Source organism: Neophocaena asiaeorientalis, unplaced genomic scaffold (assembly GCF_003031525.2).
Source record: "Neophocaena asiaeorientalis asiaeorientalis breed wild unplaced genomic scaffold, Neophocaena_asiaeorientalis_V1.1 scaffold196, whole genome shotgun sequence".
Classification (NCBI taxonomy): domain Eukaryota; kingdom Metazoa; phylum Chordata; class Mammalia; order Artiodactyla; family Phocoenidae; genus Neophocaena; species Neophocaena asiaeorientalis.
The window spans coordinates 2,457,739-2,484,323 of NW_020173929.1; the positions used below are offsets into that span (position 1 = coordinate 2,457,739).

The window sequence follows — 26,585 nt, forward strand, 5'->3', positions numbered from 1 at the left end:
TGACACAAATGTTCAAGCTCTTCCCTTACACAGCACATTTAGTTCACTCACATGGATAAGGAGTGCTGGTGTCAGAATCTGCTTACATTTCCCAAGGCAAAGGCTTAATGTCTTTGTGAATTAGTGTAGGCAAATTGATTTGTTCCTGTCCAGGTTTGTTCCTGCAGCATTTAAGCCTTAAATGCAAGGGGTGTCACCAGAGGCCAGCAGCTTGGGGCCCAACACTAATCAGGATACACTTGAAGCCTAAGGAGTTAGTTAATGGTCTACTTCTGAGAAAGAAGTTCATTTTTTTCCTTCCAGTTTTATTGAGATATAACTGACGTACAGCACTGTATAAGTTTAAAGTGTACACCTTAATGATTTGGCTTACATACATCATGAAATGATTACCACAATAATTTTAGTGCATATCATCTCATGTAGATACAAAATTAAAGAAATAGAAAAAAATTTTTTTTTCCTTGTGATGAAGACTCAGGATTTACTCTCTTAACTTTCATGTGTAACATACAGCAGTTATGTTATGTTTATCATGTTGTACCTTACATCCCTAGTACTTATAACTGGAAGTTTATACCTTTTGACTGCCTTCATCTAATTCCCCCTCCCCCCAACCCTCTGCCTCTGGTAACCATAAATCTGATGACTCTTTCTACAGGTTTGTTTTTGAAGTATAATTGAGCTACAACACCATATTAATTCCTGTACACAACATAGTGATTCAATATTTCTATACCTTTCAAAATGATCACCAAGAAATTCATTTTTAACCAAAATCTTCCTGACACCCTCTAGCTCCTGTCTTTGGTAGGCTGTCTAATGACTAACTCAAGCTGGAAACACAGGAGAATTCCAGAAGCTACCACTCCCTGAACCCTCATATCTAATCAGCCAGCAATCCTTGATGACCCTACCTATGAATATCCTTAGAATTCAGCTCTGGCACTGTTTTAGTTCAAGCCCTATCTGTTCTCTTGCTGTTCTAATCAGTTCCTACAGGTCACCCTGGCTCAACTTCCAATCCAACCTCCATGTTGCATTCACTGAGCTTTCTAAAATATAAATCTGATCCTGCCTCTGTTCTGAGATGCATGAAGCAGGAGTCCAAATTGACAGGCATCAGAGGAATTGTGGATTATATGCAGATTTTATATGTGCATTTTTCCAATGAGATGGCCCATTTTATTCAGAACTTCAGCGGAATATATTTCCATAGGAAAGCTGAGATCTATAGTTTGAGCTCAAGTTGTTTATCTGGGATGAAAGGGATTTTTCACAACCCGGCTACTGCTTATCTGGCTAATCTTATCGTCTGCATCTCTCTCCCTGCCATCCCTCCCCAATTAACACTCCAACAATATAGAACTGCTTATGATTCCTAAAATACGCCATATAATTGTATGCCTCCACGTGCTTTTGAGCATGTTGCTCCCTTTGCAATGCCTTTCCTCTTTCCTTTACCCACTTTTGTCTGCTTATAAAATTTATCTTTCAAAATCCAGCTCTGGCAACATCTCCAGAGAGCCTTCCCTGGTTCCCTCCCATAAAGAGTTAACCAATCCCATTTGTGAGCCACCTCTTTTTCTTATATAGGCTTCTGGTTTGCCCGTATTTTTGCTCATAAAAAACTGAAATATTTTAAGGAGACATTTTTATTGAAGTATAACATACCTGCAGAAGCGAGAAAACCATAAACGTGCAGCAGCTCAATGATTTTTACAAAGTGAATTATACCTGTGTAACTACCCCTATGATCAAGAAATAGAACATTGCCAGGACCCCAAAAGCCTCTCTTGTGCTTCATCCCAGTCATTACATAACCCCAAACGTAACCACTGTTCTGATTTCTTTTATCATAAATTAGTTTGCCCATTTAAAAAAGTCTCATAGTCTTGTATCTAGCTTCTTTGATTCAACATTCTGGGTGTTAGACTCGTCCATGTTGTTTCTAGTAATGGTGGTTTGTTGATTTGTAGGGCTGTATAGTATTCCTTTGTATGAATACACCACTTATGTATCCTTTTTCACTACTGATAGACATTTGAATTGTTTCCATTTTTAGTTACTAAGAACAAAGTTATTTTGAACATTCTTGGCTATGTCTTTCAGTTACCAGGTATATGCACTTCTATGAGGTATTATATGTCCCAAAGTGAAATTTCTCCACTATAGGGTGTGTGAATATTCAGCATTAGGAGACACTGCCAAATACTGTTCTAAAGCGGTTGGGTCACTTTATACTCCCATTAATAGTGTATGAGAGTTCCAGTTGCTCTATATTTTCACCATTACTCATCCATTTCGGTTTCCAAATTTTAGCTACTTTGGTGACAGTGTAGTAGTACCTCCCTGAGGTATATTACACCGAATTTTATTTCTGTCTACCCTTCTCAATACTGCTTTCCTTGAGGCCACGAGATTATGTCTCATTCATCGTGTGTCAACGTGGACAGTACCTGGCACACAGAGGGTGCTAAGGAAGTGTTTTTTCAGTGAACACACTGTTGGAGAAGTAATAAGGGGCTAAGAAGTCTTCCTAATGCCAAAATCAAGCTTTTTAGGTAAGTGACCATCTATATTGCCTAAGTTTAAGTCCTAATCATCAGACATGTTTGAGTGTCCACCTACTGCCAGTATTATTCTTCTGGTATTTTCTCAAGGACTCACTAGCTAGATACTTCATAGCATTGACCAGGAATGTATACACCAGAGCTGTGACAGTTCTGACCACAGAGTTAAAAGAGAGCTTGAAATACAGTTGTATACCTCCTGCTTTCTGACGAAATCTAAGCCATCCAAAGCAGGGAAGAAGCTAATCCTTATTTAAAGATACCCAGTGATACAAATCAAACCCACAATGAGATACCATTTCTCACTGAGAAACATTTACTAGGATGGCCATAATCAAAAAGATGGATAAAAACAAGTGTTGGTGAGGATGTGGAGAAAATGGAAATTTTGTATATTGCTGGTAGGAATATAAAATAGTGTAGCTGCTTCGGGAATCAGTTTGGCAGCTGCTCAAAAAGTTAAAGGTTGAGTTACTGGGGCTTCCCTGGTGGCGCAGTGGTTAAGAATCCGCCTGCCAATTCAGGGGACACGGGTTCGAGCCCTGGTCCGGGAAGATCCCACATGCCGTGAAGCAACTAGGCCCGTGCACCACAACTACTGAGCCTGTGCTCTAGAGCCCGCATGCCACAACTACTGAAGCCCACGTGACTGGAGCCCGTGCTCCGCAATGAGAAGCCAGCGCCATGAGAAGCCCATGCACCACAACGAAGAGTAGCCCTGACTTGACACAAGTAGAGAAAAGCCCAAGCACAGCAACAAAGATCCAGTGCAGCCAAAGATAAAATTTTTAAAAAATAAGGTAGAGTTATCAAAAGACCCAGAAATTCTACTCTAGGTATATACCTAGAGAATTGAAAATTTGTTCACCTAAAAACTTGTACACGAATGTTCACAGCAGCATTGCTCATGATAACCAAAAAGTAGAAATAAGCCAAATGTCCATCAGCTGATGAGTGGATAAACTGTTATATATACATACGATGGAATATTATTCAGCCATAAAAAGGAGTGCTACAACATGGGTGAATCTTGAAAATATTATGCTAAGTGAAATAAGTGAGACAGACACAAAGTGAGACACATTCCATCTATATAGAATGTCCAGAATAGGCAAATCCATAGAAACAGAAATTAGATTAGTAGTAGTCAGGGGCTGGAAGAAGGGATAAATGGGGAGTGATGGATGATGGGTGCATGTTATCTTTGGGGTGATAAAAATATACTAAAATTAGATAATGGCGACGATTGCATTACTCTGTGACTACTCTAAAAACCACTGAACTATATACACTTTTAAAGTGTGAATTTTATGGTATGTAAATTATATCTCAGTAAAACTGTTATACACTTTAAAGTGTTAAATTTTACTTTTTTGCATACTTCTTATTTGAATTATTTGCAGTAAGCATATATTACTCCTGCAATTTCAAAAAAAACTGATTTTTTTTTTTTAGCCATGTGGCATGTGGGATCTTAGTTCCCCTGACCAGGGATTGAACAGGCACCTCCTCCAGTGGAAAAGTGAAGTCTTAACCACTGGACCACCATGGAAGTCCCCAAAAAACAAAGTTTTTATTTTTTTTAAAATAAATTTGTTTATTTTTGACTGCGTTGGGTCTTCGTTGCACTGCACGGGCTTCTCATTGCGGTGGCTTCTCTTGTTGCGGAGCACAGGCTCTAGGCACGTGGGCTTCAGTACTTGTGGCTTGTGGGCTCTAGAGCGCAGGCTCAGTAGTTGTAGCCCACGAGCTTAGTTGCTCCGCGGCATGCGGGATCTTCCCGGACAAGGGCTTGAACCCGTGTCCCTTGCATTGGCAGGCAGATTTTTAATCACTGCGTCTCCAGGGAAGCCCAAAACCAAAGTTTTTAAAACTACGTTTATGATTTGTATTTTTTTTTCCTTGTGAAGATGTTGCAAAAACATATTTCTTGTCACATTAACACCTCTCCTTTTTCTCTCATCAACCCAGCCTGGTGTCCTAAAGAACTGGTGTCTTTCTTCTTTAGGTGGATGTTAGCCCAGCGTTCATGAAGGGAAGCGTAACCAGCTCTAACCAGAAGAATGCCAAGGAATATGATCTTGCAGTAGGACAGGGTTTCGAGGGGCATTTGGTTTATATAAGAAGAGCCTAGAGGAAAGGTGGCTGGTTCCTTCCCTCACTGTCATCTGGAACAACCTCTTAATGAAGTTTGACTAGCCTGTCCAATATCCTTACCTATTTTTTCTCTTCTGGCCTCTTGAAGAGGAAAATACAAAACAAGAAGTAGCAGCATAAACCATGATATTCTAGTATACTACTGTCATCATTACTTTTAAACGTTTCTTCTCCCCTTAGTTTTTTTCCTTGCTCCAATCGTTAAAAATAAATCCCTCTAATCCTGTGCTTCTCAAAACGTGGTTTCCAGACCAGCAGCATCAACATCACTTGAGGACTTGCTGGAAATGTAAAATATCGTCCCGTCCCGCATCTGCACGAGGCGTCTGACGCTCTGGGAGGGGGGACCCGCGAGCAGGGCGTTAACAAGCCCTCCAGGTGATTCTGAGGCACAGCCTCCGTTTTAGCACCGCTAAACAGTGCTTTTTCTTAGCCAGCAGCTTTTCAGTATAATATACAGTAGTAGGCGCTACAGATTTGCTGAGTCACCTAACCGTCCATTCACCACTCTGGATTCTTTCCCCAGCCTGTAGCCTCAACATTTTCTCTCCCATCTTGGAATCCGATTGCTCCTTTCTGAATAGCAACTCGAGTGTGTGGCCCTTTTCAATGTGTCTGGCGATTGCCAACAATACCCTTGTAAGAGATCCTCACAGCACTTCCTGGGAAGAAAGATAAGAGGCCATCATTAAAAGAGCTATTTTTGTTTAAACATTTATGACACTTCTTTTCGTGAAAATAAATGCCCCATTTCTATTCACAAACTTGAATGTGCAAAGAGGAATTTGATTTTTAAAACACATATTCCTAGGTCTCAGATTCTGGTTTGTAGATGCGATATCTGGGGTGGAGTCTGGTCATGCTCCTTCTCACAAGTGCCCCAGGTGATTCTGAAAGTGGGGGCTTACTTCCTTTGAGAAACACTGCACAAAGCCGGAGAAGCAGGGTGGGGCTTGCAGACCTCTCCCCTTTGCAAAGTCGACACTCGCTGGAAAACCTATACAATTAAAAAAAAAAAAGTAACACGGGACCTACACCTTTCTGGAACATTTTTCATGTCTTTAATTTAGTGGCTTAGTGCTTAGGAAATCTTTAAATCAAGTTCTTAGACTCTCAAGATTAAAAAAAAAAAATGTTATTAACACCTGAAGGGTAAACCATTAATGCAGGGGGAGTTGTTCTTTTAGATGTGAAAGTTATTCTTGAACAATACATAGACTAATTGTAGAAACAGTCCTGAATAAAGTACCTTTATAATATACTTATATTCTCCTAGTATGTAACTTTGAGATATATAAAGTTTTATTCCTTCTAAAGTTTGTGAGGCAGTTGTCACTTTGAAGGAAATTTCTTCGATTATTGTTTGAAGTGGACTGTACGTATTAGTGGATGAAATGAATATATATACTATATATTGCCTGAAAGAGACCATGACTGTGCATCAGTTGCTAGGATGCAAGATGATTATCTGTTCCCAGTTCAGTGTTACGTCCTGTCACACTTTCTAAGGATTATTTTTTCTGCCAGTGTCATCTCAGTATTTTTACTTGTGAAGTGCTGGAACAAATGACTATATTTTTGGTCTCATAAAACAGAGTTGCCCAACCTCAGCATTATTGGCATTTTGGCCTTAATAATTCTGTGTTGTCCTATGCATTGCAGGATGTTTAGAAGCATCCTTGGCTTCCACCCACTAGATGTCAGTAGCACCTCCTCCTCAAGTTGTGACAATTTATAAATACCTCCAAACAAGTGAATGTCAACTTGGGAGATTGGTGTTATTAAAATATCAATATATTGGGTATAACTTTAATACCAAGGTTTTTGGAGAAAGTGTTTTCCACTTACATATTCTGCTCTCCCACTGGTTTGCTGGGAAAACCCTTTAATTTTCCTATTTCTTCAGTGATACAGTGACCCCAAGTACCACGTGGCTTTGTAGTGGGAAAAAAAGGCAAAAAGAGAAAGTATTAAAAATTCACATAAACATAGCTCTAGTTGCCTTTTTGTCAGATGGGAAATAGACAAATTTGGTTTGCTGGGACCATGGCACAGGGCTGGGCAGAAGTTAAAGACACTGCTTTGCCTTAAATTTGTTGTTTTCCTGGACCTGTTGACCTGAATAAACAACTACAAGAATGTCAGAAAACCAAGGACATGGGATTGGGATAACATATTGTAGGAAGTGAGAGCACAACAGCTATGTACGTCCACCAAGTATTTCTGGTTCACCTGGTTCCCTTCCAGGCATCTGATAGGATAGTATCTCTTGGTTGGATGGGGTCATGTGACTCTTCCTGGCTAATAAGGTGCGAGCACACAAGACACAAGTTTACCTGTCTCGAGTATTTAATTGACTACTTGAGAAACCCTCGAGTTCTTTTTTCTCGTGGCATAGTAATCAGCAACACTTGAGATATGGTTTTTCCATCAGCCCGAATCTGAGTGAGTGCTGTGAGCAGAGCCCTCTGCTGAAACATGATGGATGTGTATCATTTGTTTTAAGCCAGGGATTGGCAAACTTCTTCTGTAAAGGGTGAGATAGTATTTTAGGTTTTGCCCATCATAATGTCTCTATCACTACTATTCAACTTTGCTGTCCTGTGGCATGAAATCGGCCATGAAAAAATATGTACATGAATGGATGTAGCTGTATCTCCCCCATCCCCAAACTATTTACAAAAGCAGACAGAGGGCCACTTGGCCCAGGGACTATATTTTGCAGATCCCTATTTTAAGTCACAGAGGTTTCAGGATTGTTACTGCAGCATAACCTAGCCTATCTTGATATACTGTCAGCTGTGAGATGAACCCCCAAATGAGTCTTCATCATCTGTGTTGTCATCTATCCTGCTTCCTCTCAACAATGCACTTTCTCTTTTCTTCAAGCCTAATTTAACTGGCCAGAATCTTTGTTTCAGTAACTACTATTTCATAATGTGTGAAAGAAAGGCAGAAAAGGCCTTTCCTTCTTAACACCTAATCACAAGGCCTCTTCAGCTCAAACCTGAATCACCAAAGGTCGGCAAGTCATTGGTTCTCATATTTTAGCAGGAATCAGAATCACCCAGAGGGCACAGATTGCTGGGTTTTACCCTCAGAATATTTGATTCTATAGGTTTGGGAAGAATTTGTCTGGTAGTGTAGTTCGTGTCTGATCTTAAAGACAGCGATCAAGTTCTAATAAAGCAGCAACTTTTTTCCCCCCCCAAACTTCACCAGGCATACAAATTGGCTGAGGAGCTTAAAATGCAGATTTACCTCAGTAGATTTGAGGTGGGGCCTGAGATTTTTTAAAATTTATTTATTTATTTTTGGCTATTTTGGTCTTCATCACTGTCCTCAGGCTTTTTCTAGTTGCAGCAAGCAGGGGCTACCCTTGGTTGCGGTGCGCGAGCTTCGCATTGCGGTGGCTTTTGTTGCGGAGCACGGCCACTAGGCGCGCACGGGCTTCAGCAGTTGTGGCACGCAGGCTCAGTAGTTGTGGCACGTGAGCCTAGTTGTTCCGCGGCATGTGGGATCTTCCTGGACCAGGGATCGAACCCGTGTTCCCTGCATTGGCAGGCGGATTCTTAACCACTGCGCCACCGGGTAAGCCCTGAGGGCTGAGATTTTGATAGTTATTAGTGGTCAGGCTGAGTACACTAATTGCTGCTAGGAGCTGAAGGATTCTAATCTCCCTTTTTAGCCCTAGGCTTAGCATAGTGTTTAGCTTAGTGCCAAGCACAGTTCACGTGCTTAAGTCTTGAATAACCTCAGGTCCACTTTGACTTCACTCACACCTAACTGGTTAGCAAATCCTTTTGGTTCTACTATCATAACTATAAAGCATCCAACCACTTGTCACCACCTTTACTGTAACACTTTGACCTTGGCCACCACCATCTCTGGGCTGGATTATTTTACCAGCCTCCTAATTGGGCTCCCAGCTTCTGCGCTTGCTCCACCCTCCCTCTCACTTCTAATACACACTTACTGTAAATTCTTTACATAGCAGCAAGAGGGTTTAAGACACAGGTTGATCATGTTACTCCTCTGCTTAAGACTATGCACGCAGTGACTCCCCATTTCACTCAGTAAAAGCCAAAGTCCTTACAATGGCCTATCAGGTTTTACCTGACTGGCCCTCTTTTGTCTTTGACCTCATCTCCTACTCTGCTCTAGCCACTGTGGCCTCCTTGCTGTCCCCTGAACCCACCAAGCACACTCCCATCTCAGATCCTGGGCACTTGGTTTTCCCTCCACCTGGAAAATTCTTCCTCCAAGATAAGTGCGTGACCTTCTTCCTCACTTCCTTCAGTGTTGGCTCAAATGTCACTCAGTAAGGCTCTTCCTGACCACCCTATTTTTTTTCTCTACCTCTCCACTATTTACTTTTCTCCCCACTTACAATGTAAGCTCCATAAATATAGAATTTTTTGTTTTTTTCACAGTCCCTAGCATTACAGAGTTCCTAAGACATAGTTAGGTACTCTATGAATATTTGAATGAATAGATAACAGACTGCAGTTAACTGGAATATCTTGAGGCTGCAGGCTGCTGCTATTTTTCTAGGCTCCCTCAGGATACACTGTGCTAACCAGTATTACTCATTTTATTCCCAGGGAACAGTGGTTTGGTAGAATCCTTTTCTAAATCCCCTTTTCAGGAAATTTAAATTATAAATTGGTCATTTACTGTTGTCATACAACATTATGTTGCTGACTTTCCCACTGATTATATTCCTTTTAATACATTTTCTTCCAGCACTTGACTGATTATATTCCTTTTAATACATTTTCTTCCAGCACTTGGCCTCTTTTTTGTTCACCGTCCACAGCCTTATTACAAGGCTGTAATAATTCTCTTGGAGAAAAATAAAATAAGATGTCTCGGTTTCATTTAACATTCTTAAGTTTTAGGTAAATCTAAAACAAAAGGAAAAAAGTCTGATTCGTAATACTCAGGCCTGTTGAGTACATGTCATCTTAAGGGAGCTGAATATTATTTTTCACATGAGTCCAGAGTTTTAAGACTTAAAAAATAAAATCCATCTTGCTCATTTCAAACGCGTTCTACAGAGACCTCCTAGGTTACCAGGTGATTGTTTTGTGGGGGAAGTGGCAACTTGTCTTCAGACCTTTCGGGGTGTGGGAGTTTGCATGCTCTGCATACAGAAGGCATTCTAGAAGGTGGGACTGCACCACCCACCCTCACGCACCCCTCACTTGCAACGGTGAGCGCCACCCTGGACCAAGGCGCTGAAGGGGAAACGGGCCGCTGCCCGGAGTGTCCTTTACCTCCGGATCGGCTGGATCTTCGCGAGGGGCTCGCTCCAGGCCGCCGCGCCGGCTTCTCAACACCCCACGACCGGCACCGGCGCTGTCCAGACCGAGGCCATGAAGCAGATTCTCGGGGTGATCGACAAGAAACTTCGGAACCTGGAGAAGAAAAAGGTGCCACGAGTTGGCGGGGAAGGGGGGGGGTTTGATGCTCCGACCCCGACTACCGCAGCCTTCACTCTCCCCGTCTCGGACGCTTCCCCTCCACCCGGCCCCCAGCCCCCAAGCCCGGCCTCCCCAGTAAACCGGAGCTTCGTGCGCAGAGAGCGGGCTCCGCGGGGAGGTGCTTGTCACCTGACCCTGACCAGGACGCGGCGCTGGCCCCCAGGTCTCTTAATGACTCTCCTCGTGCTGGGGGCCGGGCCCTTGGTCTTTGGGACTGGGTTGTGTGAGGGTGGAGGCCTGTGCCGTCGCCGGGCGTAACTGTGCGGTGGATGCCCCTCTCTCCGTGGCCGAGGCCCCATTTCTTCGAGGGGGGTCAGCGGGGGAAAATGAAGAGGGTCCCGGGGTGGGGGGCGTTCAGGGTCCACCCGACCGCCTCGTGGAGTTGGGGCGGCCTGCGTCCTGTATCCTTGGGGCTTGTCCGCTCCGTTACCAGGTACTTGAGGCCTGCGCCGTGGCGCCTCTTCTCCGTTGGGAGGAAAGTGGACGGAGGATGGCTTCTCCATCCGGCCGTTCTAGAGGAGGTCTTCGATTTGTAACTCCCGCCCTCATCTGACGGGCGCCCTTAACGTTGCCTTCTTTGTTTCAATTGTCTGGGTGCCCCCGCGAGCCTCACGCTCCACTCGATCCCGGGAAGATTTTTTGCAGCGGCTTTTTGTCCCTCTGGGACACTATAAAGAGGGATGGGAGGGAGACTGTACCGATCGGGACTCGGGGGAGGGAGGGGTGGGTCCGTTAGACGGAGGGGCTCGCTGGGTCTCTGGGCACATGGAGAGCGCGTCTAACATGGCGGCGGCTGCGGGGAGAGGGAAGAGCTTTACAGGAGCTGCATTGTGAGCACAAAGCGAAAGCAGAGGGGGAGGGCAGAGACCAGGCAGCCGCCCCAACTGGCCTCCCTCAATCCCCCACCAAAAAGAAAAATCGAGCCACACCCACAATTTTTTGGATTCAGTGTTCAGCCAGTCTAGGTCACACAGTGAGGTTTGTCTTCAAGTTGGCCTTTTGTTTTATGCTTTCAGCGCAGGACTGTGCCAGCTCAGTTTAGAGGGACACGTGTGTGTGTGTGTGTGTGTGTGTGTGTGGATAATTCAACCTTCAGTAAGGTTGGAGGTGGAAAGGGAAAACGAATCAGTAGTACAAAAATGGGGTAATTACATCTGTGACTATTAGGCAAACTTTTGCATTTTACCTTAAGAAAATAACTTTCATTTAATAGGTTCTGCTTGCCTGCCTCTAGTAAAACATTTATTACAGCATCTTGAATTTTGAAGAAGTCATTTTAAAATGTTTAATTAGCCAGACACCTAATAGTGTTACTTAAGATGTTGAGATCGTAACTACTTGGCTAAAATTTGGGCTCTGGGAAATAACTTGAAGAACACTGGTGATATTTAGGCCTTAATTATTTTAATTGCGTGTTTAATGATTCATTTTACATTTTGGGGGGAGTTTTAAAACATTTTTAGAGTTTTAAAATTCTGTCTTTTGTGTGGTTTATTATAAATGATTTAAATAGTAGATTTATCAGTATTAACAAAGCAACAAAAGCATTTTAATTGTTAAGGAGCTGCGTTCAAATATGTAATAGGAAAAGCACACCCAAGACCAGTGTCTTCTGAGTCTGCCATCTGATTTAGTTTTTGTAATCTGTATTTGAAATTGAGACTTAGGTACCTTTTAAAAACATCTTAATGCAGCAAATAATCCTCTCAATCTGGTTGTTGCTTGAATGGTTTTTGTTTTCAGAATTCCTAAGAAATCTGTTTTCTTCTAGGGTGGGAATCAGAAGATAAATATTAATGATGTAATATTTTAAGTGTGGACATCTTAATATAGATATTTATATTTTAATGGCTGAAAAATGATTCTTGTAAGATGTTTATAATAAAAATCAAGCACTGACTAGCAGGTACCTTAGTTGTGAGGTGGCTGTTAGATTCTAGTATGTATCTGAAAAAAATTAGAAATCTAGTTTCATAAGCCCTGTGAGGCCCTGAACCATGACAGGTCATTCACATGTATAGGTTTGTATTACTGTATATTGCCTACCCCTCCCCCCAATTATAGAGGAGAAAGTAATGTAATTATTATTGCAGAGATTATGGACTAGGCTAGTAAATACTGAAAAATTCCCTCGTAGTGATGGAGATTTAATGTACTACACAAAGTAAGAAATGAATTTCATATCTTCTGTCTTCTCAGTGTTTGGTTGCTAGATAGCAGAAATGTCAAATTACAGTTAAGTGAGGCGTTTTGGTAACTAATAGACTGAGCCACATGTTAACTAGTTGAGTTGACAGTACTGATGTTGTGACTTAATTACTATTAAAACTGTAGGTTTTACTTTTTGAGAAACTCAAGGCATTTGGGTTTTCCTCTAAGCACATCTAGTTCCTAGTTTAAATGGAATTTTTTCTATATCTAGATGAGTTACTGTATGAAAGGATTTAACTGTGCTTCATTTTTTAACAGTGAGCATTTCTAACACACCTAAATTAGGATTTATTTTACAAAGTAGTTTTGAACCTTTTTAGAAATGCTTGTGGAGTAAAGGAAGAGACTATTTATAACAGGATTCCTTTTTACTTCAGTTCCTTAAGCAAGTTATATTTGAGTAGTATTTTAGTTTTGACCTTTTCATAGGAGCCTTCTGGACAAAATGCCTTTTTCCGGGATTCTAAAATCAAGTATTCTAATAAAAATTATTGCTTGATAAGTAACATCACAACGAGACATAGGGAGTTGGAATAATTTTATTGCACTTCATTGAAAAAACAAAGTTATTTGTTAATTTTTTAGTAAGTTGAGCCATTAGAGGAAGGCTAAGCATCTGTCCAGTGAGAATGCATGCTTAGCTTTGATGAAATATGATCCTATTATGTAATGCAACTAAATGGCCTGGTGGTTTTTTGAAATTTGGGCTTATAAAGACTTCATGAGTGTTTAGCATAGAGAAGAAATGCAGCTGTAATAAAAAGTCAAGTGTAAAACTCCATTCACCAATCTTTCACCTGATTAAAGGACAAATAATAATGAATTGAGTGATTGCCTAGTTTTCTTCATCAGTTTCTTGGCATAGAACTGGGCCCTAGGCTATGCAAGATGATATTTTGAAACCAGGTCTTAATTTTAACTCAAGAGAGAGCTCATTTATATGGTAAGATGTAATCAGTTTTGATGTAGAATAGAGGACGTTTTAATAGATGACATTTAAAATTGTTATACTCTTTTCAGATACATTAAGTTCAGACAGTAGTGACTTTGGGAGGTGAAAGATTAATCAGTGTTGTCTAGCACAATGGCCTGGCAGTTTTGTAACCAATAGGTGACCAGAAGTGATAGCCAAAGTGTACTGTTTTTCATACTTCCTAAAGTCATTTTGCTCTTTCTATCTTTGCAGTTAACATTATTCTGAAAAAGGATGCTGTCAGTGTTAGAAAGGATAACATTTCTTTCCAGAGCAATGCAGTATGCCTCTATTTAGAATTTTCAGTGCAGCTGTTGTACAGAATTCTTTTAAGTATTTTGAACAAAAGCATTCATAATTGTTTTATAAGCAAAATCTTTTCTTGGGGATAACATCTGAAGTTTTTGTTGACAGTTAAAATCTCTGATGTGTTGGTTTCTCCATTGGTTGCATGAACTATTCCTCTGCAATGCAGAGGGCAAGATTACTATATTTTGCATTCACCTTGTCACAGAGGAAAAAAAGTATAAGGCTTAATTTGTTACTCTCTGCCTGTCTGGGTGTGCTCTGTGAGTGTGTGACAGAGAAGTGTTTAAAATTTGGATTTGGAAAGGAAAAGGTGTGAATTCCATCATGTGATAACATCACTACCTTTTCCTAGAATGAGAGTAGAATCCTAAGCATGATAATGAGAATGTATTGTTTCAACCTGGCCATATTACTTTACTCTAGGGTCATTCCCATGTGGCAGATATTTCTATCAGAATACATTTTGTGTGACTTAGAGATTAAGCATACAATTTGTCATAATTTTACGTAATTAATTTCTTAGTTTACATTTAGAACTAGATGAGGATTAGCCTAGTACTACTTCATCTTCAAAAAAAATCAATAAATACTCGCAAAAGTTTAAACTTACAACAATATGGCCTTAATTTTATTATCATACTATTACAGAATCTAAGATATTTTAAGAGCTTAAAGCCATCTGAGAATTTATTCCAATTTATTTTACAGAAGAGGAAATTGAGATGCTCATGTAAAATGACCCAGGTTGAAATGGGTGGATTCCAAGGTCTCTTGTAATGTTTTAGAGGGATAATTAGAATTTGTAATGCTCTGCAACGTAAGTGTAATTTTTCATGTTTAAGCTGATCCTGTAGAACCAAGTAAAGCCTTTTACTTCAAATACTTTAATGTTAAGAGTTCCTCTGTTTAAAAACGCTGAAAGCAAAAGAAAAAAGCTTTTTATTTTTTCTTTGATAGACTTTTATTAACGTCTCATTGTTAAATTTGTGTTTGTAGGCTGCCTAGGTAATGGGCTCCAGCAACTAGCAGTACAGCTGAAGTCCCATTGTACCAGGTATCACTGGGACATCCCTATTGTTGTAATGAAATGAACTCTTAAAGTTTAAACTCTGAAGTTTCTCTTTGTGCTTAGGTAAGCCCCAAATGCACATTTGCCAGTCTCCTCAAATTTGGTATGTTATAGACCAGAAGATTTGGGGATAGCATCACCAGTAGAGAAATCAGAGGTGTGTCAACCTTTACATCTTAATTCTTGTCTTGCAAGCTTCTGGATATTTTTTAATAATTGGTTTCTTTTGGGGGAGGAAATGAATAGTATGTATGCAGTAGAGACGAATGAGAGGAGTAGCAGAAGAGAATGTCAGCCAAAGTTGGAATTATAAGGTGCTTGACTTCTCATCTTTTTATTTCTCCCACTAGCTATATACCAGTGCTTTTGTTGGATAGAGCATGAATGTAAAAACATAGATGAAAGAGACCTTATTGAGCAGAGTTCAGAATTGGTATTTCCTGGGGAAAGGGGAAGGTATGCTTCTTGACCATGCAGTCTGCTTCCTTTAACTTCTGGGCTACCCATTGTCTGTACACTTCCTTTACATTTTTATATTGCCTTATGTTCTTACCTTATGTATTTTTCTAAATAGGTGGTAAGCTCCTGGAGGGCAGAGACTATTACTAACATCACACCGTGCCTTGCATAGGGCATATGCTAAATCAGTATATGCTAGTTTGGGTAAATCATTACATAGAAGTATTTGTAGCTTCATCAGTAAAACCGTGTTAAAATGGATTAATCCATGAGGGGGAAAATGCTTTTTGTACATTTTGTACTGTTTACTTGCACTGTTTTTTATTGAAATGGGATTTTTCCTGAAGGATTTTTTTAAGTGAGTAAAGTTGATAAGTAGGTAAATAGGTTGGTATTTGAATCATTGTAAATTATTAGAAATTTCATTGCATTCCCCTTAATACCCTTATCCACACATAGAAATAGCTGAAATATACTTTAATCATTGGGAAAAAATCTTTGGTCTCCATTTTAAATGAATTACAGTTCACATCTTTCTACATTTATATACTCCCACCAGAGTATATAAACCAGTTGTACCAACTCATCCTAATGCGTAGTTTGGTTAAAGCAACTAATAATTCAAAAGACACTTGTTAAGATTATCTATGATCATTTGTTTTTCTTTTCTTTTTTTTTTTTGATCATTTGTTTTTCAAATGCACAAGCTTTATTTAGACTTTATAAGAATATAGTTCAAAGTAGGTGATGCTGAAACTCTTTAAATTTTTTCATTTTCCTGCTAGGGTGCTTCCATTCATTCAGATTTAACTACATATTTACTGCCGTAGACAAGGAATGAAGGTTTTTACAGAAACTTTTTTTTTTGTCTTTTCAGTTGGACAAAAATCTTGTCAAATTAAACTCCTGGTTAGTTATCTGCCTGAAAAATTATCTTACAGTGGGACCTTAGATAATATCTAGTTTAGCATCCTTTTTCTGTTCTTCAGTGTTCAGGAATCCTGCAGTCTTGACAGGTATTCATTGAGCTTCTGCATTAATCATTCTTCTAGGGCCTGGTAGAATGCTCATTTTTCAGTGAAAGTCTATTTCATTTTTGGACAACTCTTTAAGTTCATGATGTTAGAGTTACGTCCCTGCCACCACTGTTTAATACTTACTTTGTTTTCTGTAACAACTCAGACTTCTGCATGTGAAGGTTTCCAGCATTTGAAGAGAGCTGTTATGAATCATCAATGGATTGTACTGTATGTTCTCTCTACCTCCCTTTAAAAATTGAAGAAACTTGATTCTTACTACCTTTCCTGTCTTCTATGAATTTTACTAACAACTAAGTCTCAGTTGAATTGGTGGAAGGTGAATTGGAGGCAGGGTCAGCTGCCTACCACTGTGTGGGCAAAGTCAGAACTGATGTTTCTAGGTGAAGAACAGGAATGTAGGGATTGGGGAGTTGAAATAATGTGTAGAAGGGCCACTGAAGATTATGGGAAGATGAGAGGAAGAGAAATCTTTGTCTTCCTGTGTTTCCATTCGTCGTTCTACAGGTTCTTTCAGTACTACAGAAGTGATTTATTTGGCCTGGAGACGTAAAATAATTTAAGATATAGCTAGGCGTTCTTACCACTTTTGTTATTTTAGACTTCATTTTTAAGTATTCTGCCTCAGTTTGGAGATCCCCTTAATTGAGAACAAAAGTTACATAGTTTCCCAGATAGTGGAGCTAAAGTGTTGTCTCTCCTAATCTTCCTTGTTGTGACTGTTTACAGTTGTCTAGTTGAAGAATTTTTGGTTTTTTGGAGTCTGTCATCTCTTTTGCCATTTCTTTTGAACTGTTCAATTTAAAAATATTTTAAAAATTATTCATCTGTGTAATTTCTTGGTTATCACAGGCAGGAAGTCTCTGGAGAACAGCTATTTTGGATATTTATCTTCTGGCACCCTCATGGCACTGTAGTGAATTTTTAAAAAACATTTCAATAAAGTAACTTTGGTGGTGATGAAAAAATCTTTGGGAAGAATGGAGGATCTGGGTGTACTGTGATTCTGGAGAAGGAAAAGGAGGAAAACAGCAGCAGGAGGGCAGAAATGAAATGTAGTGGTGGCTGGAGTACAGAGTGGGCAAGTGTTGAGGCACACATAATTTTTCTGGGATACATGACCTTAGGCAAGTTATTTAATTGCCCTTTCTTTCAGTTTCCATTTAGATGAAATGTGATTGATAATAGTGCCTCCCTGATACTTTAAATTTGAATGTGGTCTGTCACATAACAAACACTGTCAACTATTATAGGCAACAAAGAAACAGGAGAGTAGGACTGGACAGCACTTGTTGGGACAATTATTTCTTAGTACTACATGACTATATAGTCTTTTGACATTTACTGGGTAATGTCTGTCCCACTGCTATCCCATGGTTCTGCTTTAGAGACTCTGATTAGTCTGGAAAATGGCCTGATTTTTTATCTTGCTCATACGTGGTGCTATAAATGAATTTTTAATACATTCAGGCTGCTCAGTAGTTGAAAAAGGAACCCTAAATTGAATTTTCAGTATAGATATTTCAAGATAGAATCTAAGAGGGCAGGTTTCAGTTATATCAATATTGTGGTAGGCTTTCTGATTAAGATATCTGATGCTAGAAAAACGACTACATTCTCCTGGAAAAAAAAAACCTTAATATTCATTTTATGTGGATGATATGAGTAGTTAACAAATTTGTCTTTACCACTTCATAAGTTAGGAACCATGTTCTAGCTTAGGGAAGAAAAAAAGCTGTGTTTGTCTGGAGTCCTTTACTCCTGTCTTTGCCTCTCTGTTTTTGTTGTGGTTAATGCTGGATCTGTCAGTTTGACAACCAAGTCCTTATTTATGTAGTGACTAAGTTCATACTACCAATTTTAACCCCAAATGAACAATTTTTCTACTTGTATTTAATGCATAGATCTTTATTTTGGCTGCACAGAGGTCTTTTTGCATCCTTTCTTGATGACAGTATTCCATGAAGATGTGTACTATGAAGCTGAGTTTCACAAAGTAGCTGCTTTCTCTGTTTATTTACCTCTTAACCTTCCAGTTATTGCTGTGTGACAGATTACTCCAACACTTACCTCATCGCATCATGAGCACAGAAGATGCCTGTCAGGGATTCAGACAGGGCATGCAGCGGGTTTGACCTGCTCTATGATGCCTGGGGCCTCAGCTGGGAAGACTCAGCCTTGTTTACTCACATGTCTGATGCCTGGGCTAGGATGACTTAACACTAGGATTGCTGACCAGAATTCTTATATGAGACCTGTCTTCATGGCTTAGCTTCCTCATAGCATGGCAGCCTCGGGGTTATTGAACTTCTTGTGTGATGGCTCGGGGTTCCAAACATGATTGGTTTTAGTGACCAGCAAACAGGGCAGAGATGCAGTGCTGTTAATGACTCAGCCCTGGAAGTCATACGGGATTACTTCCACTGTACACTGTTGGTTGGCGTCCACTCAATAAAATGGCAGAGGAATTGGATTAGTTCTTAATGGGGAAGTGCCACGGTCACATTGTAGAACAGTATGTGGGAGCCATCTTTAGAAAATGTAATCTGCCGTATATCTCTGGGTTAGATGAATAGTAAATTTCCTATTGTGTAGAAAATTGGAGCTTTTCTGCTATAGGATATCTTGTCCTAGGATAATATAGATTCATACTCATGGATTGTTATAGGTGAAGGTCCTAACAGTATCCTGAAATCTAACAATCTTAACATCTTTTATATAGCGCAAGATTTTAATTTTTTATTATATGTCTATTGCAGAATATCTAAGTGTACAAAAAAAGGAAAAAGATTCCACCTATAATTGTACCACTCAGGTACCATTCTTAACATTTAAAAAAATCTTTGTTTTTCATACGTATGTGTGTGTGTGTGTGTGTGTGTGTGTATGTATATATATATATATATATACATATATAGGCATTTTTCAGGAGTTTTAAGTTCTCGAGACATTAAATGACAAAATAAAAGCTAGGTATAGGGCTTCCCTGGTGGCGCAGTGGTTAAGAATCCGCCTGCCAATGCAGGGGAGGGACATGGGTTTGAGCCCTGGTCCGGAAAGATCCCGCATGCCACAGAGTAACTAAGTCTGGGCACCACAACTACTGAGCCTGCGCTCTAGAACGGAGCACAGGCTCCGGATGCGCAGGCCTGGCGACAGTGGCTCACGTGGGATCCTCCCGGACCGGGGCACGAACCCGCGTCCCCTGCATCGGCAGGCGGACTCCCAACCACTGTGCCACCAGGGAAGCCCAAATTTATTTTTTTTTAAAAAAATCTAGGTATATAAAACTATCCCTTGGGCTTCTCTGGTGGCACAGTGGTTGAGAGTTCGCCTGCCGATGCAGGGGACGCGGGTTCGTGCCCCGGTCCGGGAGGATCCCACGTGAGCCACTGTCGCCAGGCCTGCGCATCCGGAGCCTGTGCTCCGCAACGGGAGAGGCCACAACAGTGAGAGGCCCGCGTACTGCAAAAAAAAAAAAAACAAAAAACAAAAAACTATCCCTTGTGGGATATGTAGGACATTCACTGTGTATTAATGTCCTGATCTAGCAACAGTTTCCTTGAAAAATGTATAATACCATAAAAAGGGAAGATAATAAATGCAAGGTATAAGCTAATAGTAGTTTTTCTTTTACCTGGTTGCTAGAATTTTAACTGTGTACTGACACTAAATTTCAGGCCCCCCTTCTGTCTGCATATCTTCTATTTGTATATTTCTAAATAGTGGCATGCAGATTATAACGCTGTTATTACATCCTAAATCATAATTAAAAGCAAATCTTAACTTGTTTTTTATTTCTTAAAGAAAAATTAGCCTACCCTTTTAAAAGAATGAACTGTCTTTGTTCCATCCTCAGAGTGTTTGAGGCAGTTGAGCTTATCTTTTGCACATGGGGTTAGGCCTGTCATATCAGTGTAAAAATCTTGATTTTCATCTGGTAGACTTGAATTTTATATGTGTTTAGTTGGAAGCTTGTTGATTGTGTAAATAGTTCACCTAAATAAAATTGGATAGTTTCATCATCCTTTAATGTTTTAATGATTGTATTGATTTTATTTACCTTCCGTATAACTAAGGAATTGTGATAGGCTGTTTCATTAGGGTAGAATGGCTATAAAAGTTGACTACTGTCTTTTCTGCCATAAAGAAAATGGATCATTTGACCTAAAACACCTTTCTAGCATTGCTTTTAAACTTGTTTCTGTGCCTCTGAATTTTATCAGACCCTTACTTTGTATTTGGTTTCTTCATTATTTTATTATTGCTAAGGGTAAAGTATTATATATGTTTGTAATTTATTGTGATTATTTAATATTTTATTTTATTTTATTTTTAAAAAAAATATTTATTTATTTATTTGGCTGCGCTGGTTCTTAGTTGTGGCATGTGAGATCTTTGTTGTTGTGTGCAGGATCTAGGTCCCTTACCAAGGATGGCACCCCGGGCCCCTGCATTGGGAGCATGGAGTCTTAACCACTGGACCACCAGGGAAGTCCCTTATTCAAGTATCTCCGCAGGGGGGTGGGCAGGGGGTGCTTATCTAATAGTAGTAGCCTAGGAAACCTCCAAAGTTTTCAACTTAGGGGTGGGAGGGGGAGGGAGATGATCTTGAACCAGAGGCTTAACTTCTTTCCCCCCTTGCACATTAATTACATCTGTGAGAAAATAACAAAAGAAAAGCTGTTGACTAGTATACTGTGCCTGTAGGTGATATGATAGCTTGAAATTATTTCAGTTCAAGGGAAATGAATGAGGCATATCAAAGACAATATGCATGTGTGTTTATTCAGGAAAAATAAACTCTTTTATATCACTTACATGAATTCTTTGGCAGGGGGAGGGAGGGACAAAAATTTAACACTTAGTAAAATGTCTGATATGCTCACTTAGGTGTAACTGGGATTTTCACCAAATTGTGGCCCTCACTTATGTGGATGAGTATTATATGCCTGGGCCATCTGATGCATATCTTTTGAGAAACCTAAAAAATAAGCAGTGTTTTTTTCATTGGCTTATAATAACAGTATTTGGTATCATTCAGCATGGCTGGGGTATTTAAATTCATTTTTTAACTCACAAAGCTATTTTATATACTGACTTAAACTGTATTATATCTAAAAAGTATATTTATGGCAAGATTTGAGACAAACTTAGAGAATTATGTGGGTTTGTTATTTTAGCATGGTTAAGCTGGTATATACTTTCAGTATGGAATATAATTTTTTTTCTTTTAATATAGGGCAAGCTTGATGATTATCAGGAACGAATGAACAAAGGGGAAAGGCTTAATCAAGATCAGCTGGTAAAGATGTTATATTTTTATTAAGATTTTATGCTCATTAATTTTAATAGGAAAATTAATTTTGTGTTTCTTTGTGTTTCCAGTAAAGTCGGGTTCTTTCTTTGTTATTTTAGGATGCTGTATCTAAGTACCAGGAAGTCACAAATAACTTGGAGTTTGCAAAAGAACTACAGAGGAGTTTCATGGCATTAAGCCAAGATGTAAGTAAAAAATAGCATATGTTTATGAAATATTAAAAATGTGGAGGGCAGAAAATTTTGTCTCTTCGAGTTTTAATTCTTGCATTACTGTTGATAAGCTCTCTGCAAGGGGGAGAGGATTGGATCCAGTTATATCTAAGATGCTTTCCAATTCTGTAAAGTTTAGTGTAACACCTGAAAGATGTCTTTTAAAAGGACTGAGTTTCATATATGACAGACATGTATCGTTGGTTTAAAAAATTATTTATGCAAATATAACAGCCTTCTGTATATATGGGATCTTCATCCAAGGATCGAAATCCTAGGTTGGTTGAATCTGCAGATACAGAGTGTGGACTGTAAGGGACTTGGAACATCCATGGAGTTTGGTATCCACGGGGGGGGGGGTGGGGTGGGGGGGGTGGTCCTGGAATCGATTCCCCTTGGCTACGGAGAGATAACTGTATAAACGTGATAGACATTTATCTTCCATGTATTCTTTTATGCCTCATGACTATGTTACAATCCCATTAACTATCAGAAAATAAAGAAACCTGTTGATATAATGGGTAACTACTTTCTCCATAGAGATCTTAAGGGATGTGGCCGACTAATATATTGCACTTGTATCAACTCTTGATCCAACAAAGTGGTGTGTTTTTCCCCAAACATCTTTTGATGTGACAGAAGCCTTTGGGAACAGGATAAAATTAAATATGAGCAAAGTCAAATAATTTGTTGAAAGTTGAGACCAGAAAATTGATATCCTTCTGAATTAGTGTTAGCTTATTTGGAGAAAGGCTTATAACAACGTTGAAATTTAAAGTTGTCTCTGATTTGGTGAAATGAATAAACAAAACAGTTTATTATGTGATGAGAGACAATGCAGTACAGAGATGAAGAGTTCTGACTGGAACCAAACTGCCTGATTTGAATCCCGATTCTGCCACTTTTACTTAATAGCTGTATGACTTTGAAAGAGTCTATACCCGTATCAGTCAGGGTTTTCCAGAGAAACAGAGCCAGTAGGATAGAAAGGAAAGGATGGGAGAAAAAGGGAGAGGGGAGGGGCAGTAATAGTGCCTCATTATGGGGTTGTGCTTATAACAGTATTTGACGTATAACTATTTCATGCACTTAATATTATTGTTACTTATTAAATTTGATTAAAGGTGGAAAATATTGATACCCCTCAAAACAGAGTAAGGGAAATTTAATTTACACCCAAGTAGGGATTTGTTCCACTTGGCTTAGATCAGAGCCTCAGGCTTGATGAACCCAGTCCAATTTCTTGTTTCTGATTTAAAAAAAAAAATATGGGTCACAGAAGTAGAATTGCTATATACAATTTAATATAGAATCTATTTTTGAAGCTACTGTCACTGTGTAAATGAAAATACTTGTATCCTCCTTTGCTTCTTTTTTTAACACTGGTGTTTTCAGGAACTTTTCACTGGGCCTTTAACTTCATTGGCAGTCCTTTTATTTAACTCTGATCCTTTGTTGCACTTTCCACAGCTATTAAAACACTTTTTTTGTTTTGGTTCAAGAGCTTCTTTAACCTAGTTCCAGCCTACCTTTTCAAGTCTTCATAGTCTTCCCTACTTGAACTCCTCGTTTTATCCAAAGTGGCTTTCTTTATTATCTTACTTTTGCTTTCTTGACTTATTTTCTCATTCCTGCCTTTCTTCCTAGAATGGAAGTGGTGGATTGTTGGGATGAGTAGTAGGTTTGACATCTTCCTGTGAGTCAATAGTAGGCAATTGAAATTAGTATTTTGAACCATTTTTTCATAGAGGTAGACATAGATAAGATTTTTTTTTTATTGTGGCTGTTGCTTGGGTTTCTTTTTTAATTGTCTCAGAACCTTAATTAAAATTTTTAGTTTTTATACTTTTTATTATGGGAAATTTAAAAACTAAAGAAAAGACTATAATGAGCTCACATTTACCTATACCTAGCTTTTACAGTTACCATGATTTCATGGGCAATTATATTTCATCTATACACCTACTCCCTTGCTCCCTGCCTGCTAGATTATTTTGAAGCAAATCCCCAATATATTGTTTCATTGATACCATTTCCATAGTGTAATACCTTCTAGGAAAAGATGTATTTTGAATTTCCAGCAGCTACTTAAAACAGATTACTTATTAAACTGTTTTTAAGTTGGGAGTCATTCTTTTGTATATCAGGGTCTCATTTAACTCAGTGAATGAAATATGTCTTATTTACATTGGACCTGAAATTGATGTAAAGGAGTTTCGTAAAACTTATTTCTACGTCTGTTTATATTCTTATGCAGATTCAGAAAACAATAAAGAAGACAGCACGTCGGGAGCAGCTTATGAGAGAAGAAGCTGAACAGAAACGTTTAAAAACTGTCCTTGAGCTGCAGTATGTTTTGGACAAATTGGGAGATGATGAAGTGAGAACTGACCTCAAGCAAGGTTTGAATGGAGTGCCAATATTGTCAGAAGAGGAATTGTCGTTGCTGGATGAGTTCTACAAATTAGCAGACCCTGAACGGGACATGAGCTTGAGGTATAGTGGTATTTGATAATAGAAATTTCTAAATGTTGTGTTGAGTAGACAACCGAAAGGTAATTAACTAGCTATTTTATTATTACAAGGTTGAATGAGCAGTATGAACATGCCTCCATTCACCTGTGGGACTTGCTGGAAGGGAAGGAAAAACCTGTATGTGGAACAACCTGTGAGTATCACTGACAACTTTTGATTTTGTGACTAAGAATCTTTAAAATTTAATGTAAGATAGATACCTAATGGGAAGCAGCTGCATAGCACAGGGAGATCAGCTCCATGCTTGGTGACCACCTAGAGGGGTGGGATAAGGGAGGGTGGGAGAAAGAGGCAAGAGGGAGGGGATATGGGGATATATAGCTGATACACTTTGTTATACAGCAGAAACTAACACAACATTGTAAAGCAATTATACTCCAATAAAGATATTTAAAAAAAAAAGTCAAATTCAACAAGATGAATAAATTCTAGAGGTCTGCTGTACAACATTGCACCTGTAGTCAACAATAATATATGGTACACTTAAATTTTGTTGAAAAAAAATTTGTTAAAAGGTAGATCTCATGCTAAGGGTTCTTTCCACAATAAAATAAAATAAAAATAAATATTAAAGAAATTTTAGAACTGTGTAAATAATGTTAATCCACTGTTTACTTTTTGGTTTTGTATCTTTTTATTTGTTTATTTTTTGCAATTTTTTTGTGTGTAAGTCAAAACACCAGCATCAACCAATCAAAAATCTATAAAGATGGGAGTCCTAAATTAACATGGTTTTGTTCATAACTTATTTTGCTTGAGGTGGACAGATTAATACCAAATTGACTTTCATTGTTTTTGGTACTAGATGGGGACTGGTTTTTCCTTACAGATGAAATTTTGTGAAAAACATTTACTGCACCCTGTACATTCTACTCATGGTCATAGCCTTAGTCTATCTTTAGTTTTTCTTGAACTTCTGCCAATTTGGGACATTCATTTTTTTCTATGTTTTTTAAAAAGCTAATATCTAGGCCAGTATTCTATATGTGAACTCCTTAATTGTAAATATGCAGTTGTATGATTTTTTTTTTTTTTTTCCGGTACGCGGGCCTCTCACTGCTGTGGCCTCTCCCATTGCGGAGCACAGGCTTCGGACGCGCAGGCCCAGCGGCCATGGCTCATGGGCCCAGCCGCTCCGCGGCATGTGGGATCCTCCCGAACCGGGGCACGAACCCGTGTCCCCTGCATTGGCAGGTGGACTCTCACCAGTGCGCCACCAGGGAAGCCCTGTTGATTTTTTTTTTTTTTAAAGGATATTTTTAAGTTACACTACCTCAGTAAATTAGGAATTTTAGATTTTAATCCCTTAGTCAGGGAATAGATTCTTAGCTATTTTTAATGTCGATTTAGGGAAGTAGATTTTTGAACATATTAAGGCAAAAGTATCTGTTTATACCCTGTTTTTAGCTATTTGGTTGAAAAGAGCTTATACTTTTTTTGGCAAAACTGTATGATGTAATTTGGAGTGTATTTGCTTTAAGGAGATGGGTAAATCAAATATGAGGAACCAATGCTTTTGTGTCTTTTCACGTAAGAAATCATTTTCTTGGTTTGTTAACTTGTGTTGTCTGTATTTCTTCGTTAAAAAAAAACTTTTTGGCTTCTTGATTTTAGTTCTGCTACAAATATGTACTGAATTCCCCACTTGAAGTTTGATTAGAAAGCAGTTGACATGTGTATAAACTTGTTAGCTTCAAAAAGTAGCTTTAGGTCAAGCCTGATAAAATTTTCATGAGCACTGTTGAGGAGTAACAAGGGTTAAAAGTCTAAGCCGTAGCTTGTTTTGGTGTTATTTTCTACCTGGCCTCATTCCTGCATTTGAGGAATGTAACATCTTTATAGTTAATGGAAAGATAATTTACTCATATTAGTGTTTTTATGTGCATTCAGTTTTCATAAGTTTTTAAAAAATAGTTCTGAGGCAGGAGATTCTGAAGCAGGGGAAGGAAAACATGTGAAGTGTTCAGCATTCAAAAGTTAATAGCTATTGGGACTTCCCTGGTGGTCCAGTGGTTAAGAATCCGCCTTCCAATGCAGGGGACACGAGTTTGGTCCCTGGTCGGGGAACTAAGATCCCACATGCTGCTGGGCAGCTGATCCCATGTGCCACAACTAGAGAGAAGCCTGCGTGCCACAACTAGAGAAGAGTAAAAGATCCTGCATGCCGCAACGAAGATCCTGTGTGCTGCAACTAAGACCTGACACAGCCAAATAAATAAATAAACATATATATTATATGTGTGA

The 26,585-nt window shown here is 39.1% G+C and overlaps 1 protein-coding gene across 1 annotated transcript in view; it reads left to right on the forward strand.

Moving 5' to 3' along the window:
* Nucleotides 1–10,053: 10,053 nt before the first annotated feature.
* Nucleotides 10,054–26,585, forward strand: part of CAPRIN1 (cell cycle associated protein 1) — a 35,890-nt gene continuing 19,358 nt past the window's right edge. The window contains exons 1-5 of the mRNA XM_024752571.1: nucleotides 10,054–10,165; nucleotides 21,517–21,579; nucleotides 21,693–21,779; nucleotides 24,064–24,302; nucleotides 24,392–24,474. Of these exons, the coding sequence (XP_024608339.1) occupies nucleotides 10,109–10,165; nucleotides 21,517–21,579; nucleotides 21,693–21,779; nucleotides 24,064–24,302; nucleotides 24,392–24,474 (529 nt within the window). The 5' untranslated portion in view covers nucleotides 10,054–10,108. The remainder of the gene's footprint in view (nucleotides 10,166–21,516; nucleotides 21,580–21,692; nucleotides 21,780–24,063; nucleotides 24,303–24,391; nucleotides 24,475–26,585) is intronic.